Source organism: Alosa pseudoharengus, unplaced genomic scaffold (assembly GCF_046254945.1).
Source record: "Alosa pseudoharengus isolate Yale_2024_CS ecotype anadromous, Long Island Sound unplaced genomic scaffold, YU_APseudo_1.1 YU_APseudo_1.1_scf_11, whole genome shotgun sequence".
In the NCBI taxonomy this organism is placed as follows: domain Eukaryota; kingdom Metazoa; phylum Chordata; class Actinopteri; order Clupeiformes; family Clupeidae; genus Alosa; species Alosa pseudoharengus.
Window position 1 is genome coordinate 23,957,483 of NW_027468576.1, and position 21,599 is coordinate 23,979,081.

A 21,599-nucleotide genomic window follows, 5' to 3' on the forward strand; every position below is an offset into this window, starting at 1 on the left:
GGTTGGGAGGGCTACACATGTCAAAAGGTGTGTGTGTGCAAACACATTCAGTCGGTGTCCATGGCTGTGGTGAGAGGTGCAGTGCTGCCTACCGACACAGTGGACTATGATGGCATCCTCCTTGGCCACGTTAGGGTGTGTGACGTCCCCCAGCACGTAGCGGATGGCCAAGTGCTCAGAGTCGGTGGAGCAGCCACTAGCAGCGTCGTCGTCTTCATCCTCCTCCTCCTCCTCCTCTTCGCCTTCTGAGTCCAGAGCGGGCAAACATGTAGATGTATACCCGCATGATTCCCACCAGGCCATCCTACACACACACAGACACACACACACACACAAACAAATGCACAGACATAAACAAACGCACAAACGCATTACATTTGAACCATTTCACCACATTTTTTCTATGTTTAAGATCATTTTAGGCTATTTCCTCCTTCTCACTCCTGACTGTTTTCTGTACACTTCGGTCTTCCTCCTGCAGGTGTGGTCTGGTGTGGTGTGGTGCGGTGCGGTGCGGTGCGGTCTGGTGTGATATGGTCTGGTGTGGTGTTGTGTGGTGCGGTGTGATAAGGTACTGTGTGGTGTGGTGTGGTGCGGTGTGGTCTGCTGTGATGTGGTCTGGTGTGATAAGGTACTGTGTGATGTGGTGTGGTGTGGTCTGGTGTGATAAGGTACTGTGTGATGTGGTGTGGTGTGGTCTGGTGTGATGTGGTGTGGTCTGGTGTGATAAGGTACTGTGTGATGTGGTGCGGTGTGGTCTGGTATGATGTGGTGTGGTCTGGTGTGATGTGGTGTGGTCTGGTGTGATGTGGTGTGGTGTGGTCTGGTGTGATAAGGTAACTGTGTGATGTGGTGTGGTGTGGTCTGGTGTGGTCTGGTGTGATGTGGTGTGGTCTGGTGTGATGTGGTGTGGTGTGGTCTGGTGTGATGTGGTGTGGTCTGGTGTGGTCTGGTGTGGTCTGGTGTGGTCTGGTGTGATAAGGTAACTGTGTGATGTGGTGTGGTGTGGTCTGGTGTGATGTGGTGTGATGTGATGTGGTGTGGTGTGGTCTGGTGTGGTCTGGTGTGATAAGGTACTGTGTGATGTGGTGTGGTCTGGTCTGATGTGATGTGGTGTAGTCTGGTGTGATAAGGTATTGTGTGATGTGGTGCTGTGCGGGACGGTGTGGTCTGGTGTGATAAGGTACTGTGTGATGTGGTGTGGTCTGGTGTGGTCTGGTGTGATAAGGTACTGTGTGATGTGGTGCGGTGTGGTCTGGTGTAGTCTGGTGTGATAAGGTACTGTGTGATGTGGTGCGGTGCGGGACGGTGTGGTCTGGTGTGATGTGGTGCGGTGCGGGACGGTGTGGTCTGGTGTGATGTGGTGCGGTGCGGGACGGTGTGGTCTGGTGTGATAAGGTACTGTGTGATGTGGTGCTGTGCGGGACGGTGTGGTCTGGTGTGATGTGGTGCTGTGCGGGACGGTGTGGTGCGGTGCGGGACGGTGTGGTCTGGTGTGATGTGGTGCGGTGCGGGACGGTGTGGTCTGGTGTGATAAGGTACTGTGTGATGTGGTGCGGTGCGGGACGGTGTGGTGCGGTGCGGGACGGTGTGGTGCGGTGCGGGACGGTGTGGTCTGGTATGATGTGGTGCGGTGCGGGACGGTGTGGTCTGGTGTGATGTGGTGCGGTGCGGGACGGTGTGGTCTGGTGTGATGTGGTGCGGTGCGGGACGGTGTGGTGCGGTGCGGGACGGTGTGGTCTGGTGTGATGTGGTGCGGTGCGGTGCGGGACGGTGTGGTCTGGTGTGATGTGGTGCGGTGCGGGACGGTGTGGTCTGGTGTGATGTGATGTGGTGCGGGACGGTGTGGTCTGGTGTGATGTGGTGCGGTGCGGGACGGTGTGGTCTGGTGTGATGTGGTGCGGTGCGGGACGGTGTGGTCTGGTGTGATGTGGTGCGGTGCGGGACGGTGTGGTCTGGTGTGATGTGGTGCGGTGCGGGACGGTGTGGTACGGTGCGGGACGGTGTGGTGCGGTGCGGGGCGGTGTGGTGCGGTGCGGGACGGTGTGGTCTGGTGTGATGTGATGTGGTGCGGGACGGTGTGGTCTGGTGTGATAAGGTACTGTGTGATGTGGTGCGGTGCGGGACGGTGTGGTCTGGTGTGATGTGGTGCGGTGCGGGACGGTGTGGTCTGGTGTGATGTGGTGCGGTGCGGGACGGTGTGGTGCGGTGCGGGACGGTGCGGTGCGGTGCGGGACGGTGTGGTGCGGTGCGGGACGGTGCGGTGCGGTGCGGGACGGTGTGGTGCGGGACGGTGTGGTGTGGTGCGGTGCGGGACGGGACGGTGTGGTGCGGTGCGGGACGGTGTGGTGCGGTGCGGGACGGTGTGGTGCGGTTATGGCTCGTCTCACTTCTTGCGCTGCCTCTGCTCCTCCTGCCTCTTGCGGCGGTCCTCCATCAGCTTGGCCCTCTTGGCGGTGGCCTCCTGCCTCCGCTGCCTCCGCTCCTCCAGCTCGGCTGTGCTCAGGGGCCGCTTCAGCTTCAGGGGACTCCGCAGGGGCCCCGCAAGAGACGCCTGCGGCAGACCACACACACACACACACACACACACACACACACACACACATGTAACTCACATGCATGCACGCAAACAATTCACACACATAAACATAATCAACGCCCATACAAACAAGAAATAAACATACACATATGCACATATACAAAGAGATAAGCATTTTTGCACAACCTAGGCATGTATACAGACATAGACACACACACAAGCCATGCACAACAGATTTCATGTGGGTTATCCAAACAAAACACCTGCACACCTAAATGACACTTTAAGGCACTGATCGAAGCTTAAAATGAAGGACAACCCGATGGTTTGTGCAGTATAGCGGTGTGTGTGATGAGATCTCGCGATACTACAAGGTCACAATATTTCTCAAGGTAAAAATCTTTCTCGTGGAGTATCTAGCTGTAGCCAGCATGACTGACAAGTCAGACGAAATTAGCGTAGAAGGTGCCCCAGCCGCTTTTACAAGTTGGTTGGTTGTCAGACAGGAGGTGTAGTTTTGTTCAGCAGTGTTACAGCCTCTGGAAAGAAGCTGTACCTGAGCCTGCTGTATTGCCTGCCAGATGGAAGTAGGGTGAAAAGACCATGGTTTGGGTGGCTGGCATCCTTGACAATAGATTTGGCTTTGTTTGTACAGCGTTTATGTGTTGTGGATGGAGGGGAGTTGGGAGCCAATAGTCCTTTGGGCAAATTCCCTCTACACACAATAGGACAGCGCTATGATAGATAGATAGATACTTTATTGATCCCCAAGGGGAAATTCAAGAATGAGTCCCATGCGTTTTCCCACAAGCGGAGCTAGTTGGCTAGTTCAAACTTTTGCACTCGTGTCACGCTGTTCGCCAACAGCAAAATCCATCTCTTTTGATTTCAAGTAGCCTAGCAGGGAATTCAAGCCAAACCGTTGCAACTTTGCCAACTTTGCAATCATTATGTTAAGCCCGCCTAACGTCTCTACACACAATGTGTGTTATTGATGTGTGCAAGAAGGGTTCCCACCCATTTTCAAAACCTTTCCATGACTTTTCAATGACCCTGGGAACCCTGTGTGTGTGTGTGTGTGTGTGTGTGTGTGTGTGTGTGTGTGTCAGGGTCCTTACTCCAATGTTACCGCGCAACGCTCTTCCCTCGCTGCCAGCCTCCTGCAGCTGGTCTAGTTGTTCCTGCAGCAGCGAGCTGAAGGCCTCCTGGTCCTCTGCGCTGGGGTCCCGCGAGTAGTCCTTCCCCTCAAAGTAGTACATGTGGTCTGGAGGACAGAGGACAACCATTACACGACCAGACAAAAGACTTCCGAAATAGCTTCACAGTCACTTGTTCACTGTGTGTTTGGAGGGGATCGTTTCATAGTTGAAAAGCTCGACTCAAGCATGTACAATCAATTAAACAGTCATTAATAGCGGACAGGTGGAAGACAGTTGTAGCCAGCAGTTCAAATGTATGTATATGATATGTATGTGTATGACAACTGCCAAAACTGGATGTAAAGCTACTGGTATGTCAAGCTACAATTCCTGTCTATAAGGCTACGTTTACACAATCAGTTAAATGTGACACAGATCGGATGTGCTCTACGACAATGTAAAATGGAAAAATATGCATTTAGTACAGTACGCTGTGTTTGGAAAATAGGGTCCCGCTGGATTTTCATGTAAAAATTGATTTTTTTGCATATTTTGCTAATATAGAGTCTAAGGAACAAGATTTTTTTTGTCTTCAAATTTTCACGATCCATCTTTAGTGTTTTTTTCTGTATGTTTTAAAATAAGTGATTATATCTAGTACGAAAAGTGATTTTCACATTTTCTTCTATTTTTTTGACAATTAATTCCACTTTTTGCACACAAAACCCCCAGATAATGTAGAAAGGTTGTTGGTTCTAAAACAATATCCATAGTTTTCAAACTTTGAGTGTCTGAAAAGTGTAAAAACACCTCCACCCTTGTTGCCTATGTCAAAAACGATTTCTTAATCTTTGCTTTTCTTGATGCTTTCCTTGACCTGCCATGTCATTCTATTGTCTACCTTAAGATAAATTTGTCTTGGAAATAATCTAAAATAGTACAGGCAACACAGTACACCACTAGGTGTCATAGGCATGGGTAGTTGAGTAACAGTAGGCAAAATTAAGAAACAAAAGAATATAAGGTACAAACAAACAGACAAACCACGGATGGCCCTCTCACAGCCTGAACTAATACAAAAAAAAAAAACTCAAGGGAAAACATTGCTTAGACACTAAATCATGTGCATTTGCTCTCTTTAAAAGCAACGGGTTATCCACAGCCAACAGGCCGGGCGTGCGAGAGAAGCAATGAAGTTTTAGAATTAAGAATGAAGCCATGTTCTTCCAACAACAACAACCACAAACACCCATGCGGCAAAAATATCAAATGACCGGTTGTGTTCTCCCAGAGAGAAAGCTACGTATATGATCACCACCCACGGGTGGGCGTGTAAGCCAGCGCTGCAGGTCAGCCTTTCCACATACACATCTGGCTTTAAAGTTCACCCTCCTGGTAGCATACCTATCTACTGCCAAGGCCTGAAGGGGACGGGAAGAATATTTACTTCTGCTACACTGGCAGAGAACTCATGTGAAACAGAATGTGGGAGGTGGAAGGGGTTTGAATGCTGTCCGGCAGTATTATGAGTGGAAGGTCTCTTCCCCATACGGCCTGATCTTATAGTGTGTGCCAATTCTATCAAGACACTCCACAATTTCATACTTGGTAGACACCCATGTATCCTGGATTTTGTGGCGACCGTTAAAATGGTTCTTGCAAAAGAGTCACTGTACATTATACTTAGCAGACACTTCTTGACCAAAGTCACTTACATACTGTATGTCAGCTATATTACAAGGGATCACATTGTCCCCGGAGCAACTTGGGGTTAAGTGCCTTGCTCAAGGGCATAACAGTGAAAGCCGGGAATTGAACCGACAACTTTCAGGCTACTGCACGCTAGCCCAGCTCCTTAACCACTACACTACCACTGCCCACTTGAAAGACTAGAGTGCCAGGTGGTAATATGGGTACAGTGTCAGGACCGCACACTGCAATCTCCCAGAAGAACTACATTTACTGAGTTAAAAACATAACTGATGACCCTGGTGGGTCAAAACGTTGCGTTATGTGTTATGATTGCAGTGTGCGGACAACTACTCTTCTTTCCTTGATAAGCTTTTTTGTCCTGCACCTGGCCTCAGTGAGGTTGGATGTGCATACAACCACTTTGAAGAGGACTACAGTGTTAGGACCACCATGCCTACGATATGCCGCAGCCTCTTCTAAGTGTCTCCTAGCACTAGCATAGACAGAAGTCAGGTACTCTTGATGTTGCACCACCCAATCAGTCGGTGGACTGTCCCTGTGGTCACCTCCAGTATTTCCAAGTAGGTAGTCGACTGGTAACTGTGGCTTCTGACCGAACATAAGCTCGTATGGGGAGTGCTGTGTGGACTGGTACATGGTGGTATTATAGGCGAACAGGAGCTGAGGGAGCAACTGGGGCCATTTACGCTTCTTTTCAGGGGGTAAGGTCCTGAGCAAGTCATGAAGTGTCCTGTTGAAAGTGGTGGTTCTAGTCTTTGTTATGATGTAGGTGTCACACAGGTGCTTCAACAGCTCCCCCTCAAAGCTGCGCCCCTGATCAGAGTGGATTCTCCTTGGCACACCATACACATAGAACCATCTCTCAGTTAGAATCTTAGCTACGGTGGAAGCTCTCTGATAAGGGGTGGGAAAGGCCTGGGTAAACTTTGAGAAAACATTTGTGACTACCAGAACGTTCTCCTATGCTAGCCCAATCCAAGAGAGTAAAGTCAATGGAGATTATCTACAAAGGCTTAACAAAGGCTAACATATTTCCCAAGAAGGTTCTGGCTTGGGTTGTCTTGCTTTAGCAACCACACAGTGCTCACACTCAGAACGCCACTTTTGCATCTCATGCCACATCTGGGGCCAGAAGCACCTCTGTCATATCAAATCTGTGGTCCTGTCCACCCCCAGATGGCCGTGGTTGTTGTGTAGGCTAGTGAGCACTTCAACTCGCAACACCTTTGGCAGCAAAAGCTGCAGCACTGGATCCCTGGAAGGAGGAGCCTAGATCGCTCGGTACAAGGTCCCATCCACTTCCTGCATCTGGGACCACTGCTTTATCAGCTGCGGACTTCCCTTGGTTCACTCCACTTGTCTTAACGGGTATGTGGTCGTCCCTGTCACCAAAACCACAGGTATCTGGAAATACAGGGATCAGTACCTAGCAGGACTTTCAGGTCTCTTTTGGTTTGACCAGGGATGGTGTCCACCATACAAGATTCTGTCATCCAAGAGTCTTGGATAGGTGCACTCGAGGCTTGCATGTTGGCTATGGCAAGCGGCAGGGGGACGTCCAGGCTGTGTGACACAGATCGCAAAGAGTTGTGGGAAGCCTAGAAAGGGTATCGGCATTGCAATTAGCTGTCCCAGGACGATATTTGATGTTATAATAAAGAGGGCAAGCTGAGAAACCCTGCACTGTTCCAGAGCGCCCAGTTTCGCTGACTGCAGGTATTGGAGGGGTTGTTGTCAGTGTACACGGTGAACGTGTTGCCCAGGAGATACTTGCCATTTTGATTGTGATTGCCCACTTGACTGCAAGGAGTTTGAGTTTCATGGCACTATAATTTGACATGTTCCTCTCACTTGGCCGCAAGCCCCGGCTAGCAAAGGCTATTGGTCGCTGTAACCCATCCTTCTCCTGTGACAGAACTGCCCCCAATCCTGCATGGCATGCATCCGTCTCTAAGATAAAGGGATGACTGAAATCGGCATAACCTAGGACTGGTGCTTGAACAAGCCATTCTTTTGAGGCTCTGAATCCAGAAAAAGTTCTGAAGGCAAACCTGAACGTCACTACATTTAATGTTAACTATCCAATATTCAGATGTCTGTAATTGAAATGTATGCAAATTAGCGCATAATTAATGAGATATTGTTAAATTACATGCATAAACATATATTTTCAGAAAACTTGTAATGCAAAAAAATATTGTCTCTACATAAATAATCAACTAGTAAAGTTTCATAAGAATACCAAAGAGTTACATTTTTTACCCTATTCACCCATTCTATGTTGCCTATGGAGGCCAGTTTTAGGCCGCAAATGCTAATTAGCAGGTTTAAAACTAAAAAATCAGCTAAGTAAATATGATATTCAGAATCAGCACCCAAAAATTAGGCAGAATACCCTCTTTACCAGTGTTTTCTCACATTTAACCCCCAAGTGACAGTAGTCCCAGTCTTAATTATGCATTATATAAATGATGATGTCATCTAAGTGTGAAAATGGATCGTGAAAATTTGAAGACAAAAAAAATCTTGTTCCTTAGACTCAATACTAGCAAAATATGCAAAAAAATCTATTTTTACAAGAAAATCCAGCGGAATTACACAAGACACCGTACTAATTCGGATGTTTTGAGATCAGATACAGGCCTCATTCATATGTGGAAATTAATCAGATATGAATCTGATATATGCCAATGTGACTGCAGTCTAAATAGGCAGATTGGATATCCCGTCCTTCTCAACTTGCGTAAACAACTAGCCACTGAAATACCCTAATGCAAGCAAATTTCGTGCATTTACAGTGCTATCTGTTTGCTTTGCATGTGCATGTGGATTGTCTCAAGTGTTATACAAATTAGTGAACCATGTAAACACAGATATGGGCCACTCTCAAATGTAGATATAGGCAGAAAATCGGAAATGTACATCAAGGCCTGCAGTGTAAAACACAAGTGACAGTCTCCAATAATACAAGAGATCAAGGAGTCTACAAGTCAGACAGATCTTACTCTGGCCATCCGTGTCTGATTCTGTGTCTTCGTCCTCTGTTGAGGGGACGGGATCGTCCTCTGTGAGCCACTGGCCGTCGCGAGACTGACCTAGGATCAGTCCCAGTTCCACGTCCTGCACCGAGCTCTCGTCCGACGCTAGAAGCTTATCCACCCCGAACTTCAGGATGTCACTCAGCTGCAGCCTCAAGTGAGGAAAGAAAGAGAGAATGAGTCATCCAGGAAGAGAAAAGAATTCAGAAAACTAGAGGGGGCGATGACAGTGGATGACAGGTCTTTAAGAGATTGATTGATTGATCCCTTCTTAAAACACAACATGAGATGAAACACAGGCCTATATAGCAGCTGTAGCTGCAGGCCTTTCCATTGGTTAGTCTGGGGACCATCTTGCACATCTCCCCTTCAGCACTCAAGCTAACTCACTCACGACACATCTGTCTCACGGAAGGGGAATGACAACTACAGCAACACAGCAAGACCCTAGACCACAGGCTGAACTCACTTACATACACGTGCATACTATTCCAAAGTAGTTGCACAGTGCAGCAATGCTAATCAGGTATCGTCATACCCTGAAATTAAAAACGCTATGACACACCCATTTGATCAGAATCGGTACTTTACAAATGGTGCTGTAGTCAGGTTTTTAATAAGAGATGTATTCACTTTGGCTGTATCAATGTACAAGAGTGGGACAGACTGGTTTCCAGAATTGAATTGAAACTGGCTCTTAAATTCCAATTCAATTTTTGAATTTCACTTGCATTTCAATTGAGGTAGCAAACAGGAAGCAGAATTGCAATTCAAATTTTACACAATCCTGCTGTATTCACACACCCACAAGGCGCACACACACACACACACACACACACACACACACACACACACACCTGAAGTCCATTGGCAGCAGACTGGGCCTGGTCGAGCAGTGAGAAGCGTCCGCCCTCGATGACCGTGTTGGTGAGCTGCAGCTTGCTGATTGCGCGCCTGTAGATGATCTCCTCCACCGTGTCCCGGCCCACCAGCCGGATCACCTTCACCGCCCTAGACCGCAGAAGAACCAAATAGGATGCCACGCCAAACTAAATGGACATCCATCTACAGTAAGTGGTTCTTTTAACAGGGTAACTTTTTATCAATGTTTGTTGATATTGTTAATGCTATTAGTCTGTTGTCATGATTTTTACATTTCTTTGTTTTTCCTTTACAACAAAAATGTACCTTACTTACAGTACACAGTCACAACTGCAATTAACAAGAACCAACTACTATAACTTTTGGGCCAAGCCTTAAGTGAGCTTGTAACGATTAAGAATTTGACAATTTTACTGAGGCCATATGAGACAGTTTGTGTGTGTATGAAAGTGTGTGCGAACCTTGTCTGGCCAATCCGGTGGGCTCGAGCTGCAGCCTGGAGGTCATTCTGTGGGTTGAAGTCACTGTCAACGAATATGACTGTATCCGCCGCCGTGAGGTTCATGCCCACGCCACCTGTGGCACAAAGAGAACGAGATAGAGAGAGGGCCTTCAATACACAGCCTGTTTCCAATACCCAGCCCTGATAGCTGACGTGTAATGGAGCGAGTCAGGCTCCAGGCATTACTATGTCAATAAACAGGGTTCCCACACCTTGGTTAAGATCAAATTCAAGGACCTTTCAAGGACTTTCCAGGACCAATATCCTCAAATTGAAGGACCTAATATGTCGATAAATTTCAAGCCCGAGCATGGTTAAATCATGTTACCTCAAGGATACCTTGTCGCAATTTTCTTTTATTTTTGGACATCTGACAGATGTGGTAGGCCTATTCTATTTTTCATGAAGTACAGTAAACGTCTAGTTTTTTCTAAATAAGTTAAACTCGTTACCATGAACCTGCTGGTTTATTCTAGCCTGGCTAACGTCAGACCTCATCTCAGTCGGACACACAATGAAAAACACAAGCGAGTCAGTCAACGAGAGACAGGTGTGGCAAGCCCAAAAAATCCAAAAGTAATGGAAGTAAATCGAAGTATAGCCATTACTTTCCCCTCCAAGAAATTAAAGGAATAAATGTAATCGTGAAATGTACATTATGCCCTGGGGGAAAGTGCCTCACGTCGGTGTCAAATAACACAAACTTAGGCTACTCAAACATCTTTCAACGTTGCATGCTTCCACAATATTAGTGACCACCGAAGGAGAAGGAGACAGTGCTACAAAACCTAAGCAGCTGAAGCTTGATTTTTAAGGCCCCACCACACGTTTTGTCTTAGACCAAACTGAACAAACTGGTAGCCAGGTATGGAGGATATGCTGCCATTATCTACGGTTGAGTCGATCTCATTAAGGACAGTTGCCAAAATACCGGTCAGAGGGAGAGGGTCAGAGGAGGGGTAGCCCTACCATGTAGACGTTTTCGAACTAGGCTTATAGACGGCCAATATACTTCAGGGGCAATAAATATCAAAAGTTCCAAAACATCTATTGTGTTATTTGTATCGATCCACTATAAAAACATAATATCTACATGGCATTTGATTGGAGGCTAGTTTCACTTTGTCCCACAGCAACATTAAAATAGTTTTGATTTGTGTACATTGTTTCTGTTAGTAATGTATTGTATCTCATTATCATAAATAATTGAACATGCACATGTATTTTAAGTTCCGTTAGAGGGGTGGAGGTGGGGTCACATTTGGGCCTTTAAAAATGTACTTGAAAGTAACGCAATAGTTACTTTTGGAAGTAACTAGTTACTTTTATAATTTGTAACTGAGTAAGTAATTTAGTTACTTTTTGGAAGAAGTAACTAGTAACTGTAACTAATTACTTTTTAAAAGTAACTTGCCCAACACTGCTCAACAATAATGGGTTGTTTTACATGTACATGGAACTTGCTGTGACTGCTTATTATAGCTATATGTCTGATGTAATAACATTGTGTATATTGATTGCGTTGAACCGTTCGTCCGTAACAGCCAATCGAAATTGGCGGCAAAGCCGCCAAACAGGAAGTGAGCTCATATCTCAGCAACCCTTTCAGGTATCATAACCAAACTTAGTACATAGACTCATGACCCCATCAGGAGGACGCTCAAAAATGTTGATGACCTTTGACCTCTAGGGGGCGCTGCAATTAGCAAAAATGCATTTTGGCCTGTAGTTGTTGATGTGTTTGGAATTAAAACGTACTAGTGGTGTCTGGTAATACTGTTGGAGGTCCTGTATGAGGGACCCACAGGATAGGTTGACCCCAGTGTAAGGGACCCCAGAGATGGGTGAAGCATGTGTGTAGGTCACCCTGGGATGGGAGAAATATGGCTGGTGGTTGCACAAGGGACGCCAGTGTGCGTGAAGTGCATGGGCAAGCTTCCCAAAAGGGAGGGCAGTGTGACGGAGTACCGTCACTATACTTGAGTATGCGCTCTGACTGCCATACCAATGGGCCTGGCTCTTTGGCGTTGCGGTCAAGCTGCAGGGTTAGTACCCCAGAGACCCAGGTTCAAGACCGGGTGGGGTCTTGAACCTGGGTCTCCAGGGTAGTGACCCCACCCGGTCTTGAACCTGGGTCTCCGGGGTACTAACCCTGCAGCTTGACCGTCACAAAGAAATAATTTTGAAAGTAGAGTATAAATGATGTTAATTCCTCTGTGTTGCAGTTAAGCCGTGAGTTTTGATGAGACTTAACATCAAGTTTGAAAGCTGCTGAAAAATCAGTGGCTGTAGAGGGTTTTATTGTGCGACAACAGTGTGTTGAAGTGCGCAGTTTAGTACATGGTAGTGTAAACTCAAACAAAATGGGCATATGATCAGAGAAAATAGCATGGCATATATCGAGGTTATAGACAGGAATACCACATGACCGTACCAGATCTAGTGTATGGCCCTGTAAATGTGTAGGGCGGGCCCATCACAGATTGTATCAGATTAAAAGAATCAATGACATTTACAAAATCTTTAACCATCGGCTTAGCCTGGCAGCAAATATGGATATTAAAGTTCCCGACAATATGTACCCAGTCATATTTTGCCATTATTTCAGGCAGAAAATCCGTAAAATCATTAATGAAGTCCTTGTTGTATTTAGGAGGTTGGTAGATTACCGTAAACAGCATCATACACAAAAGCATATACACAAAAGCAAACGCACACATGCACACACTCATTTACATTCACAAAAATGGCAAGAGTAGGGAATGAAGTAGGAGATGGAGACAAATTGACAAGCGTGATTTATTTTTGTGGAGAGAATGTGCAGGACTGAGTGGCTGTCATATTTTGTACCGCTTTGCGTTACATCTAGTTTTTGCTGTATTAGGCTACAGTGTGCAATTTGTGGTTGGTAGTGTGCCGCTGGATTTTTTTTAAAATAAAAAAAATGTACCGTGGCTCAAAAAAGGTTGAAACAGGTATAAATGGACCTCCAATTTGTACATCGAGAGGCACGGATATATTCATGATCACTAATATTGTATGTGATATCACAACACACACACACAATTACTGTACTCAACGACTGAGATTTGTCCTATGATCTATCTCAAAATCTTAACTCCATGCCCTCCCCGGGAGCCCACCTGACCCCACAGTTTGAGAACCCCAGATCTAAAGCACACAGTCATTCAGAGTCACAGTCACATTGACTTATTTGTGGCGACCCACCACAATATCAACATTGACCACCACACAATGATTTTCCAGGTTGTACTAAATTGTGCTTAAATCTGGTTCGCATCATAACCACGCTGTGCTAATTTGTTAAAAACTGTTGACATGGTAATGGAATTCAATTATGTGGGAAACACTGATTAGGGTGTCCCGTGTTACTAAAGGGAGACCCACCGGCCTTGGTGCTGAGGAGGAAGACAAACACATCCTTGGTGCTGAAGTTCTTGATGGCCAGGTTACGTTCCTCACCGCGCACAGAACCATCGAGACGCTCATAGCTGTAACCTGCAAGCACAGCAAAGTTAGCAGCACAAAACTGTCAGAGATTTCTTGAACACATGTGGGGCACGCATACACACACACATACAGGAAACAGGAGCACACACCACAGATTGTGCAGTGTGTGTGTGTGTGTGTGTGTGTGTGTGCAAGGGAAAGAGCTGTGCTCAATGGGTGAAAGGAGTCATCGAGGTCAAACTCACCCCACAAAGACCACAAGCTTTATAAACAGGAAAGATCTCAGACTTCAGCTACACATGCAAAATGACTACAGCAACACCACTTCAACATGATTCATATGATAACATGCTCATCAGTTCTTAAACTCACATAATAAACATAATCAGGTACGTTAGTGTGTCAGTTGGAATAGTATCCCATGGCATAGCAGCATCTGGCTTCACACACAGTATAGCCATATAATGTATAATCATATCATGTATCATTTCTTATTATATATGATATATAGTTATGGTTTGTACGTTTTATGTTTTTTGTTGAATGAAAACTCATAATTGTCACTGTTGACTTTTGATATTGTTATGGATATTGTTGCTATTATTACTTTTACTATTATGCTTAATGTAGATCTTTCAACTTTACCTGAAACTATTATTATTAACTCACGTAGTGTTCATAATACTCTAAGTCACTTTGGACAAAAGTGTCTGCCAAGTACCATAACCATATCCATCACCATAATGGTAAAGTGCATTAATGTTTGTAATGCTCATTGTAATGCATATCATTTCATAGGAAAAATGATAGATTTTGATTTGCCAGTTGGGGGATGAATGATTGAAAGCATAATGATACATTGGTACATCAGCGGTTCTCTGTACCTCTATATTCCAAGTAGTCCTGTAGTATGTCCAGCATCCTAGTCATCTGAGAAAACAGCAGAACACGATGGCCCCTGGTTGTATACAAGCACATGCAGACACAGACAAAGATACACACACACGCACACACACAAACACACACAAACACACACACACACTTTCAAAGGCTGAGTTTTTGGCAGATCACATTTATGAAAAGGTTTACCACAAAATATTTTTTCTATTCAAAAATCAAATCATGCAATAATAAAATAATAAATGCCATCCTTGTATTGTTAATATAAATTGTTCATTAGTGAAGTGGCTGTGACTCACTCTTTGCACAGATATGCTAAAATACTGTCCAGTAGAAACAGTTTGCCACTGGCCTCCACCAAATGTTCACCCATTTCAAAGGGCTCTGGCTCAACACCTAATACAAAGAATGGCACAGAGACAGACAGACAGACAGAAACATCATTTGAAAATCATGGGGAAAACACTACCCTGAGTCGGCTTCTTCTTTAAACGGAACCGTTTGTTTCCTTTGCGTGCTATAAAGGCATGACTATTGCCGATAGTGGCAACTGGCCGATATGCGGGATAACGGCCTTCGCGCTGTCCTGATATACGGAATTATTGAACTTGGCGAAGGAAACTCTTTCTTTGCCCCCGCCTTGTCCATTAATTCTGTATATCGGGACACCTCGGCGGCCATTATCCCTTACATAGAACATATTCATTTGACTAATAACCAGTAACATGATACAATGCTAAAAACTGTATGAAGCACCCCTACAGTTCCAACAGCCATCTATGCAAACCCTCCCCAATTTGTGGTAGAAATTCAAAACACAATAGTGAACAAGAGCTAATAGTGGGGGCATGGTGGATCAGTGGTAACGTCAATGCCTGAAAATCAGTTGGCCCAGGTTTCGATTCCCGAACCCACCGTTGCAAGTCAATGTCACTTTGGATGAAAGTATCTGCTAAATACCACACCAACTTTGAGACAAACAACTGATATCTCAGGTCGACATGTTATTGTGAGGGTCTCACCATCAAACAGGTAAGGGTGGTCCACACACTTCCTGAGCTGCATGAGGATGTTCAGCAGCCTGGTCTTACCGGCCTGCTCTGCCCCAAAGGCATCTGAGGTCAGAGAAGGACAGTCGAATCAGGAAAAGGCACAACCCCACCATCTCCACCCACCCACAAACACCCACACCCATTGTTTATTTATTTATTTTTATTTAGTTTATTTATTATTCATTTAGTCTTATTTCCTCCTTGATCTATTTTATTATTTTATTGTATTAATTACTATTATTATTACTGTTAATCTTTTTTTTTTCTTGAAACTTGAACTTGAACACAAAACAGACACTTGACTGCACGGTTAAGCCCCTGGCATGAACCTGTGAAGTTGCTGCACCTCAGCCTGGGAGGTAGACTTTGCTAGCAAGTTGTTTAAAACCCTAAGATGTACCACTACAAGCACGTCTTAAGGTGTGGAAAGTGAGGTTTATTCACCTCACCGCTACTATACCATCACAGTTGATTACAGTCACACAGTTACCCACATTAACCTCCCCCAACACACACACACACACAAAGCACCATGTAGTCACACATAAAAATACCTACAGTACTACATTCATTCCCATTCACACACACATACACATACACACACACACATGCATTATGCGTCCACAGACACCCACATAGGAAGAGAGCAATGGGAAAGTGGGTAACTGCCTCTCACCCAGGTCCTTCATCAAGATGGCCTTGTAGTATTTCTTCTGCAGGGCGGACATGCCATGGAACACCACCAGCTCGGTCTTCTTGGGCAGCTCGGCTGCCACCTCGGCCTTGACCCTCCGCAGCAGGAAAGGCTCCAGGATGCGGTGGAGCTCGGGCGCTGTGGACCATAGAGAGGTTCCAGTTAAGCCATCTATGCTTAACTTTAAATAAGGATACGGATGGAGCCTTCTGTCTGCACTCATTTCTTCCATCTTTTACACATTTTCTGACAGCTAATAGATATGAACAAAATGGATCACCGTTAGAAACACGTACAAAAGGGAGCATAAATGGAATAACATAAGAGAAGGAAACATTCTGTAGGACAAAAAAAATCCAAAGGGTTCATATCACTAATTTCATTCTTCACAGTGAAGATTCCTATGTTTCGACAGAGAATATGATAACGGCGGAAACATCTGTCTGAAATTTCCTCTCGAAATAATGTAAATTTAATACTAGCCAATCTGATACTCTACCCAGGGCCGAGTCTGTCTGGATGTCTGCATAGGTGCTGACAAAGTCGTCTGCGTCGTCGGCAGGAAACAGGCTGGGCTGGATGAAGCTGAGCAGGGAGTAGACCTCCTTCAGGTTGTTCTGGATGGGCGTGCCCGTCAGCAGGACTCTAAAGCCCACGGAGAACTGGACAGGGAACAAGGGGACAAGGGGAGGACAGAAGTGCAGGGCTTAGAGCAAGGAAAAACTTCTGTGTCTGAGAAACTTCATTCAAAGTCATTAGAATATCTGTATATCTATATACTGTAAATAATTATTTATTTGTAAATCTTGAATGTCTTGGCCCACGCTTGAAAGAACTTCTTTATGAAACTTAACTTTGGAAGTGTAAAAACAGAGGACTGTTTCATATATAAATGAATATAAAGCGATCAGTTTTCTGATCCAGCAAAGAAAAAAACATTATGCTCTCAACAGTGTCTTTTTTTTGGCAGGGTTCTGAGTACAGATTTATAATGGTTGCCATGAAATTGACTCCAGATATATCATTAAAAAGTTGTCTAGAATATCAAACACCCCATTATAGTTCATTACAGCACATACGTTTATACCCAAGAATGAACTGTCTCCTTATGGGGAGAGTGACACTAAGAAACATAATTCACTTAAGAATATCTGGAAAGAATATATGGAATAAAGGAGATTTTTCAGAATTTCAGAGTAGTGTTCAACACATCACATATCAAATTACCAGTTTTACGAAATTTAATTTTGCAGATTTAAAAATGTATTTTTGCAGATTCAGACATACTTGTGTCAAGGAAGAAAAATGGAGAGGGAATAAAAAACAGGCTGAGGGGAAATGAGCATGACTATGATGGGAACGGAAGACTGCAGGCACCTGGTTTAGTGTCTGGTGTAACAAAGAGTTCTGGTTCTTAAGCCTGTGGGCCTCATCCACCACCAAGACCTTCCACTTCCACCTAGAGGAACACAAGCATGCTTGCTGATCATGTGCACATACAACATTTGAATGTTTCATCACCGTGTTCAGTCCCAGTAGAACTGTGAATTATCTCTAGTCATATGCTTTATATACAAAAACAAACCACAGGCTTACCTTTTTAAAAACGAAGAATCTTTAAGACACATCTGTGAAATAACAGGAAAATACTGTAAACCAATTCAGTCTTCAAATACAGGTCTAACATATTGTATATCTACATGTACACAAACAACTTTCATACAAAAAAACATCAGTTCATTCTCCCCTCTGCATGTCCATGTTATTGCAAAACACTGCATTTCCTCTACCAATGGGGTTCTTGTATTACTTTGTTTTATAGACTTGGCATGGTACAGATGAACTACCCTTCATCAAGGAAAGAAACCAACAGCACTGAGGCCTGTGGGGACTAGCGAGAGGGTCAGATGTTCACTGAAAACGCATGCAACTACGTAAACTCTCACACTCACCTCATAGGTAGTGAGTAAGACGTGAAAGTGTCCGTTGTCCAGCAGCTCCGTCTGAAGCTCTGCCCTCTTCTCCTTGTCTCCAGTGTAACACACCACAGACAGGCCAGGGGAGAAGCTACGAGACACAAACACGTGTTTATGTTTATGTTTGGCAAACGCTTCTGTCCAAAACGACAGCATATGAAGACATTAGTTGAAAATAATAGCTTCAAATCAAGGCAAATCAAGGCAAGACCAGAAACTTTAGTAACCAAAACCATAACCATAACCATAATTAAACACATCTTCAGGAAAGTCTCAGGTCATAAAGAGGACAGTAACCATCAAGGGAAGGGGTCAAGATAAAGACATCTCATGATGAATATGGACAAGGATGATGCCTCACTGAGAATAGGTAAAAGTCTCCCCCTAGTGGAGTGCTGATGTTTGGTAAGCCACTTATGATGGAAATGGAAGTGAAAAACCATAAATTTATTTACAGTATTCAGATGTGATTTCTTGGCCAACAGTGTGTACAAGAATTTGAAATATCACCCACTGCTTATCACATGCTTTACATGAACTGTGACACATGATATGTTTCAAAACAAAAAATCCTTCCTAAAATCCTGTTACATTATTTCCTCCTGAACTACTCTCATCATCCTCCTACATAAAAATATGAACAACATTCATGCAGGACATAGAAGTGAGAAAGGGAAGTGACAGAGCTATGTAGTAATAATGAGAAACAGTCACCCATCCACCCACTTCAGACTTCATGGGAAGACAGCCTCCCTAAAGTAAGGCTGATCACATTAAAGGAACTGTGTGCCTCATGCTGTGAGCTGACACTTGCACATATTGTGCAAATGCAATTGCAAATTGCGCATAAAAGTGTCCTTTTTCATTTCTGTAGTACTGGCCTATTAACTAAGGATTGCAAGTCGTAAATCTAACAAAGAAAAGTCCAAACAAAACAATGAGATGAAAATGATTAAAACACAAAGAGATTGATTCTTCTTCCCCATAATATAACTTTACAAATCATGGGAAAGTTCAGAGAAGATATATCCTAACAGTAGTATAGTCATAAAAGATCCAGCAGGTCCTAGACCAAAGTTCTCTGGGGATGGCTCTCTTAAAGGTGCAGTCAGCGATCATACGTGATTTCAAGCCCATAACATTTTTTGTCACGTTCAGCAATCATCTCCTCAAGATCTGCTAGTTGCCCACTCGTGAGTACACTGTAAAAGAAACGGTCTCAATCTGTCCCCCAAACAAAAACAAAACCCTGTGTGGAGTTTCTATGGAAATACTGAAGAGAGGAGTGAGGGATCTCCCTGGTGTGTTTCGTTTGGTCCTTGGTTAAAATTGCTGTTTTGGACAAAAGCGTCTCATAATAATTTTAAATTTAAACATAAACATGAACAAACGCATGGGACTCATAGCGCTGCCGCTGTCCTATTGCGTGCAGAGGGAATTTGAAAGACAACTGATTATCCCGCCCCTCGGACTGAGCACTGCGAACGGTGAGTGCCCAGACCCTACATTTTAATGTGGGTCTGGCCCGTCAGGCTAATCGCTGACTGCATCAACACACAATGCATTTGTTTTATCTCGAAATAAAGGCTTCAAACTCATTTTGATGCAACAATGACTTATAATAAGGAGAATAAAGTCTCTGACATTGATAATGCATGCCGAAATATGCCGTTGAATATTCACCCCAAGGGGCATAAACATAAATTCTTCCATGGTGTAGCCCAGGGCAACATACAGTATGTTCAGCTTTCCTACCGTTGCATCTCCTGTCTCCAGTTCTCTAACACAGACAGCGGGCTCAGCACCAGAAAAGGCCCTGCCTTCCCCAAAGCTCCTTTGGTGTAGACCAGCAGGGATATTGTCTGAAAGAGGCAGACAGAAACAAATCAAAGACAACTGAACACTCTGGTTAAAGATAGGTTGCTTAGCATGTATTTCTAGCTAATTCAATTCTAGGCTAGTCATCCATTCAGTGATGTAGCATATTTACACATCTAGAACTATCAGTAAAATCATTATTGATCATAACGCATTGATTGGATGCTATAATACATGTATATAGCCTATGTAAGGAGCAAATCTATTGTATCCAATAAAATAGGATATTTCGGCAAAAACATCACTGGTGTGTTCCATTGTAACATAGAGACATATGTAGCTGGATGAGAACTAACCTGACATGTCTTCCCAAGGCCCATCTCATCTCCTAAGATACAACCTTCCTGATGTTTCAGGCACTGTGTCAGCCACCTCACTCCATCCAACTGATAAGACCTAAGCTGAATGCCTGTGAAATACAATCACACAAGATCACCAGGGAACCACTGAACTATTTTGCAATATTGAAAGTCAATTTGTTAACAGAAACAGACAACATTTGTAGTAATTTGCTCTCATTTGTAAGAAGCATTTAAAATGTTCTAATGAATAATTCAAGAGTGTGGGAGGCTTAAATCAATCATCTTTTTGGTACTTGATACTCAAACACTTTTTTTAACAGAATGCAAACAATGAAATGACTTTCAAGAAAGCAATCGGAATGTCTGCAAAACTGATGTTTTGGGAAAACAAGTCTAACCCAAAATAGTTATAGGATGGAAAAGAAGAGACTTAACAGTATAGATTAAGTTGGTGTTTTGGTTGATTACCCTTATGTGTAAACGTTATTGTCAACTGCACGCAATAGCACGCAATGGCATAGTAGAGTTGCTTATTATACCGGTAATAACATTAGCCTACCATTAATAATAGTCTGGGGCATGTTGTGACATGCTCAGAACAAGACACCCATAACTTTACTGATCTAAGTTACTAGGGTCCTTTGTAGGAAAACTGTGAGCTGGCTATTCACAAAGCCTAAATGACTTCCAATACATTTCTACAGTAGTGTGTCTAGTGTAACATATTTAGAGGCTTTTTAAGTGAACAAATATGACTTCAAGCTGTTGATACGGAGCTAGATAATTAACGTTAGCCAGCCAGCTAGCCACCTTTAAACTGTCGTCCAGTTATCACCACGCACCTGTCAATCCCCAGCGTTTTAAATCATTTTCATCCAGATCTGACAGGACTTTCTCTGGAATCTTAGACGCTCTTCGAACAAAAGTGGACATGGTTTGTCCAGTTCATGTAAACAACACTTCAGTGAAAGTTGAGTCACAAAACAATACAGGGAAGCGCGCCACTTTGACGTAGATATCACAACTTCCTTGAAGAGGCGGGAGTTTGGGTTCAAGCTATGTTACTATTGGACGGTAGGCGCCTATTGCACTGAGCGTCATAGCCTTAAGACCACAGCAGTAGAAAAAAAATGAATGTGACATAGGCCTTGTAATCTCCGCTCTAACTTCGGATAGGCTAGGTTTTACTACCGTAAATGTAGACAAATAAGATGACGGGGACATGCAGTCATTATATTACTATTGCCAGAGCCCGTTATTAGACATTCTCTGCTATTGCTTAGTTCATAACAGAGCCATTTTTGTTTTGGCTCAAAAAGCCTCCATTTGTCTAAATTGGCAATCAAATAGTCAATATCCCTATAGGCCATATGATGTCAGTGCATTTTAGGCTAACTTTTTAGTTTTTAGGCTTTTCAATAAAATCCCCAAGGAGTGAACGACCAAGGAATTCACATAGACAGTAAAAGAAAGGGAATTCATGACACAGATTAGCACATAGGCCTACCTGTCA

General features: G+C 44.1%; 1 protein-coding gene across 2 annotated transcripts in view; it reads right to left on the minus strand.

The window, feature by feature from the left end:
• chd1l (chromodomain helicase DNA binding protein 1-like) overlaps positions 1-21,084 on the minus strand; it is a 33,406-nt gene extending 12,322 nt beyond the window's left edge. For both annotated transcript variants that reach the window (XM_076278506.1, XM_076278507.1), the window contains exons 1-18: positions 20,929-21,084; positions 20,081-20,193; positions 19,662-19,768; positions 17,883-17,997; positions 17,527-17,558; positions 17,308-17,389; positions 16,430-16,592; positions 15,913-16,068; positions 15,207-15,299; positions 14,484-14,580; positions 14,169-14,242; positions 13,222-13,332; positions 9,773-9,887; positions 9,287-9,440; positions 8,397-8,574; positions 3,658-3,803; positions 2,391-2,554; positions 93-304 (exon numbers count right to left, since the gene is read on the minus strand). In XM_076278506.1, the coding sequence (XP_076134621.1) occupies positions 93-304; positions 2,391-2,554; positions 3,658-3,803; positions 8,397-8,574; positions 9,287-9,440; positions 9,773-9,887; positions 13,222-13,332; positions 14,169-14,242; positions 14,484-14,580; positions 15,207-15,299; positions 15,913-16,068; positions 16,430-16,592; positions 17,308-17,389; positions 17,527-17,558; positions 17,883-17,997; positions 19,662-19,768; positions 20,081-20,193; positions 20,929-21,019 (2,203 nt within the window). In that variant the 5' untranslated portion in view covers positions 21,020-21,084. The remainder of the gene's footprint in view (positions 1-92; positions 305-2,390; positions 2,555-3,657; positions 3,804-8,396; positions 8,575-9,286; positions 9,441-9,772; positions 9,888-13,221; positions 13,333-14,168; positions 14,243-14,483; positions 14,581-15,206; positions 15,300-15,912; positions 16,069-16,429; positions 16,593-17,307; positions 17,390-17,526; positions 17,559-17,882; positions 17,998-19,661; positions 19,769-20,080; positions 20,194-20,928) is intronic.
• Positions 21,085-21,599: the final 515 nt, after the last annotated feature.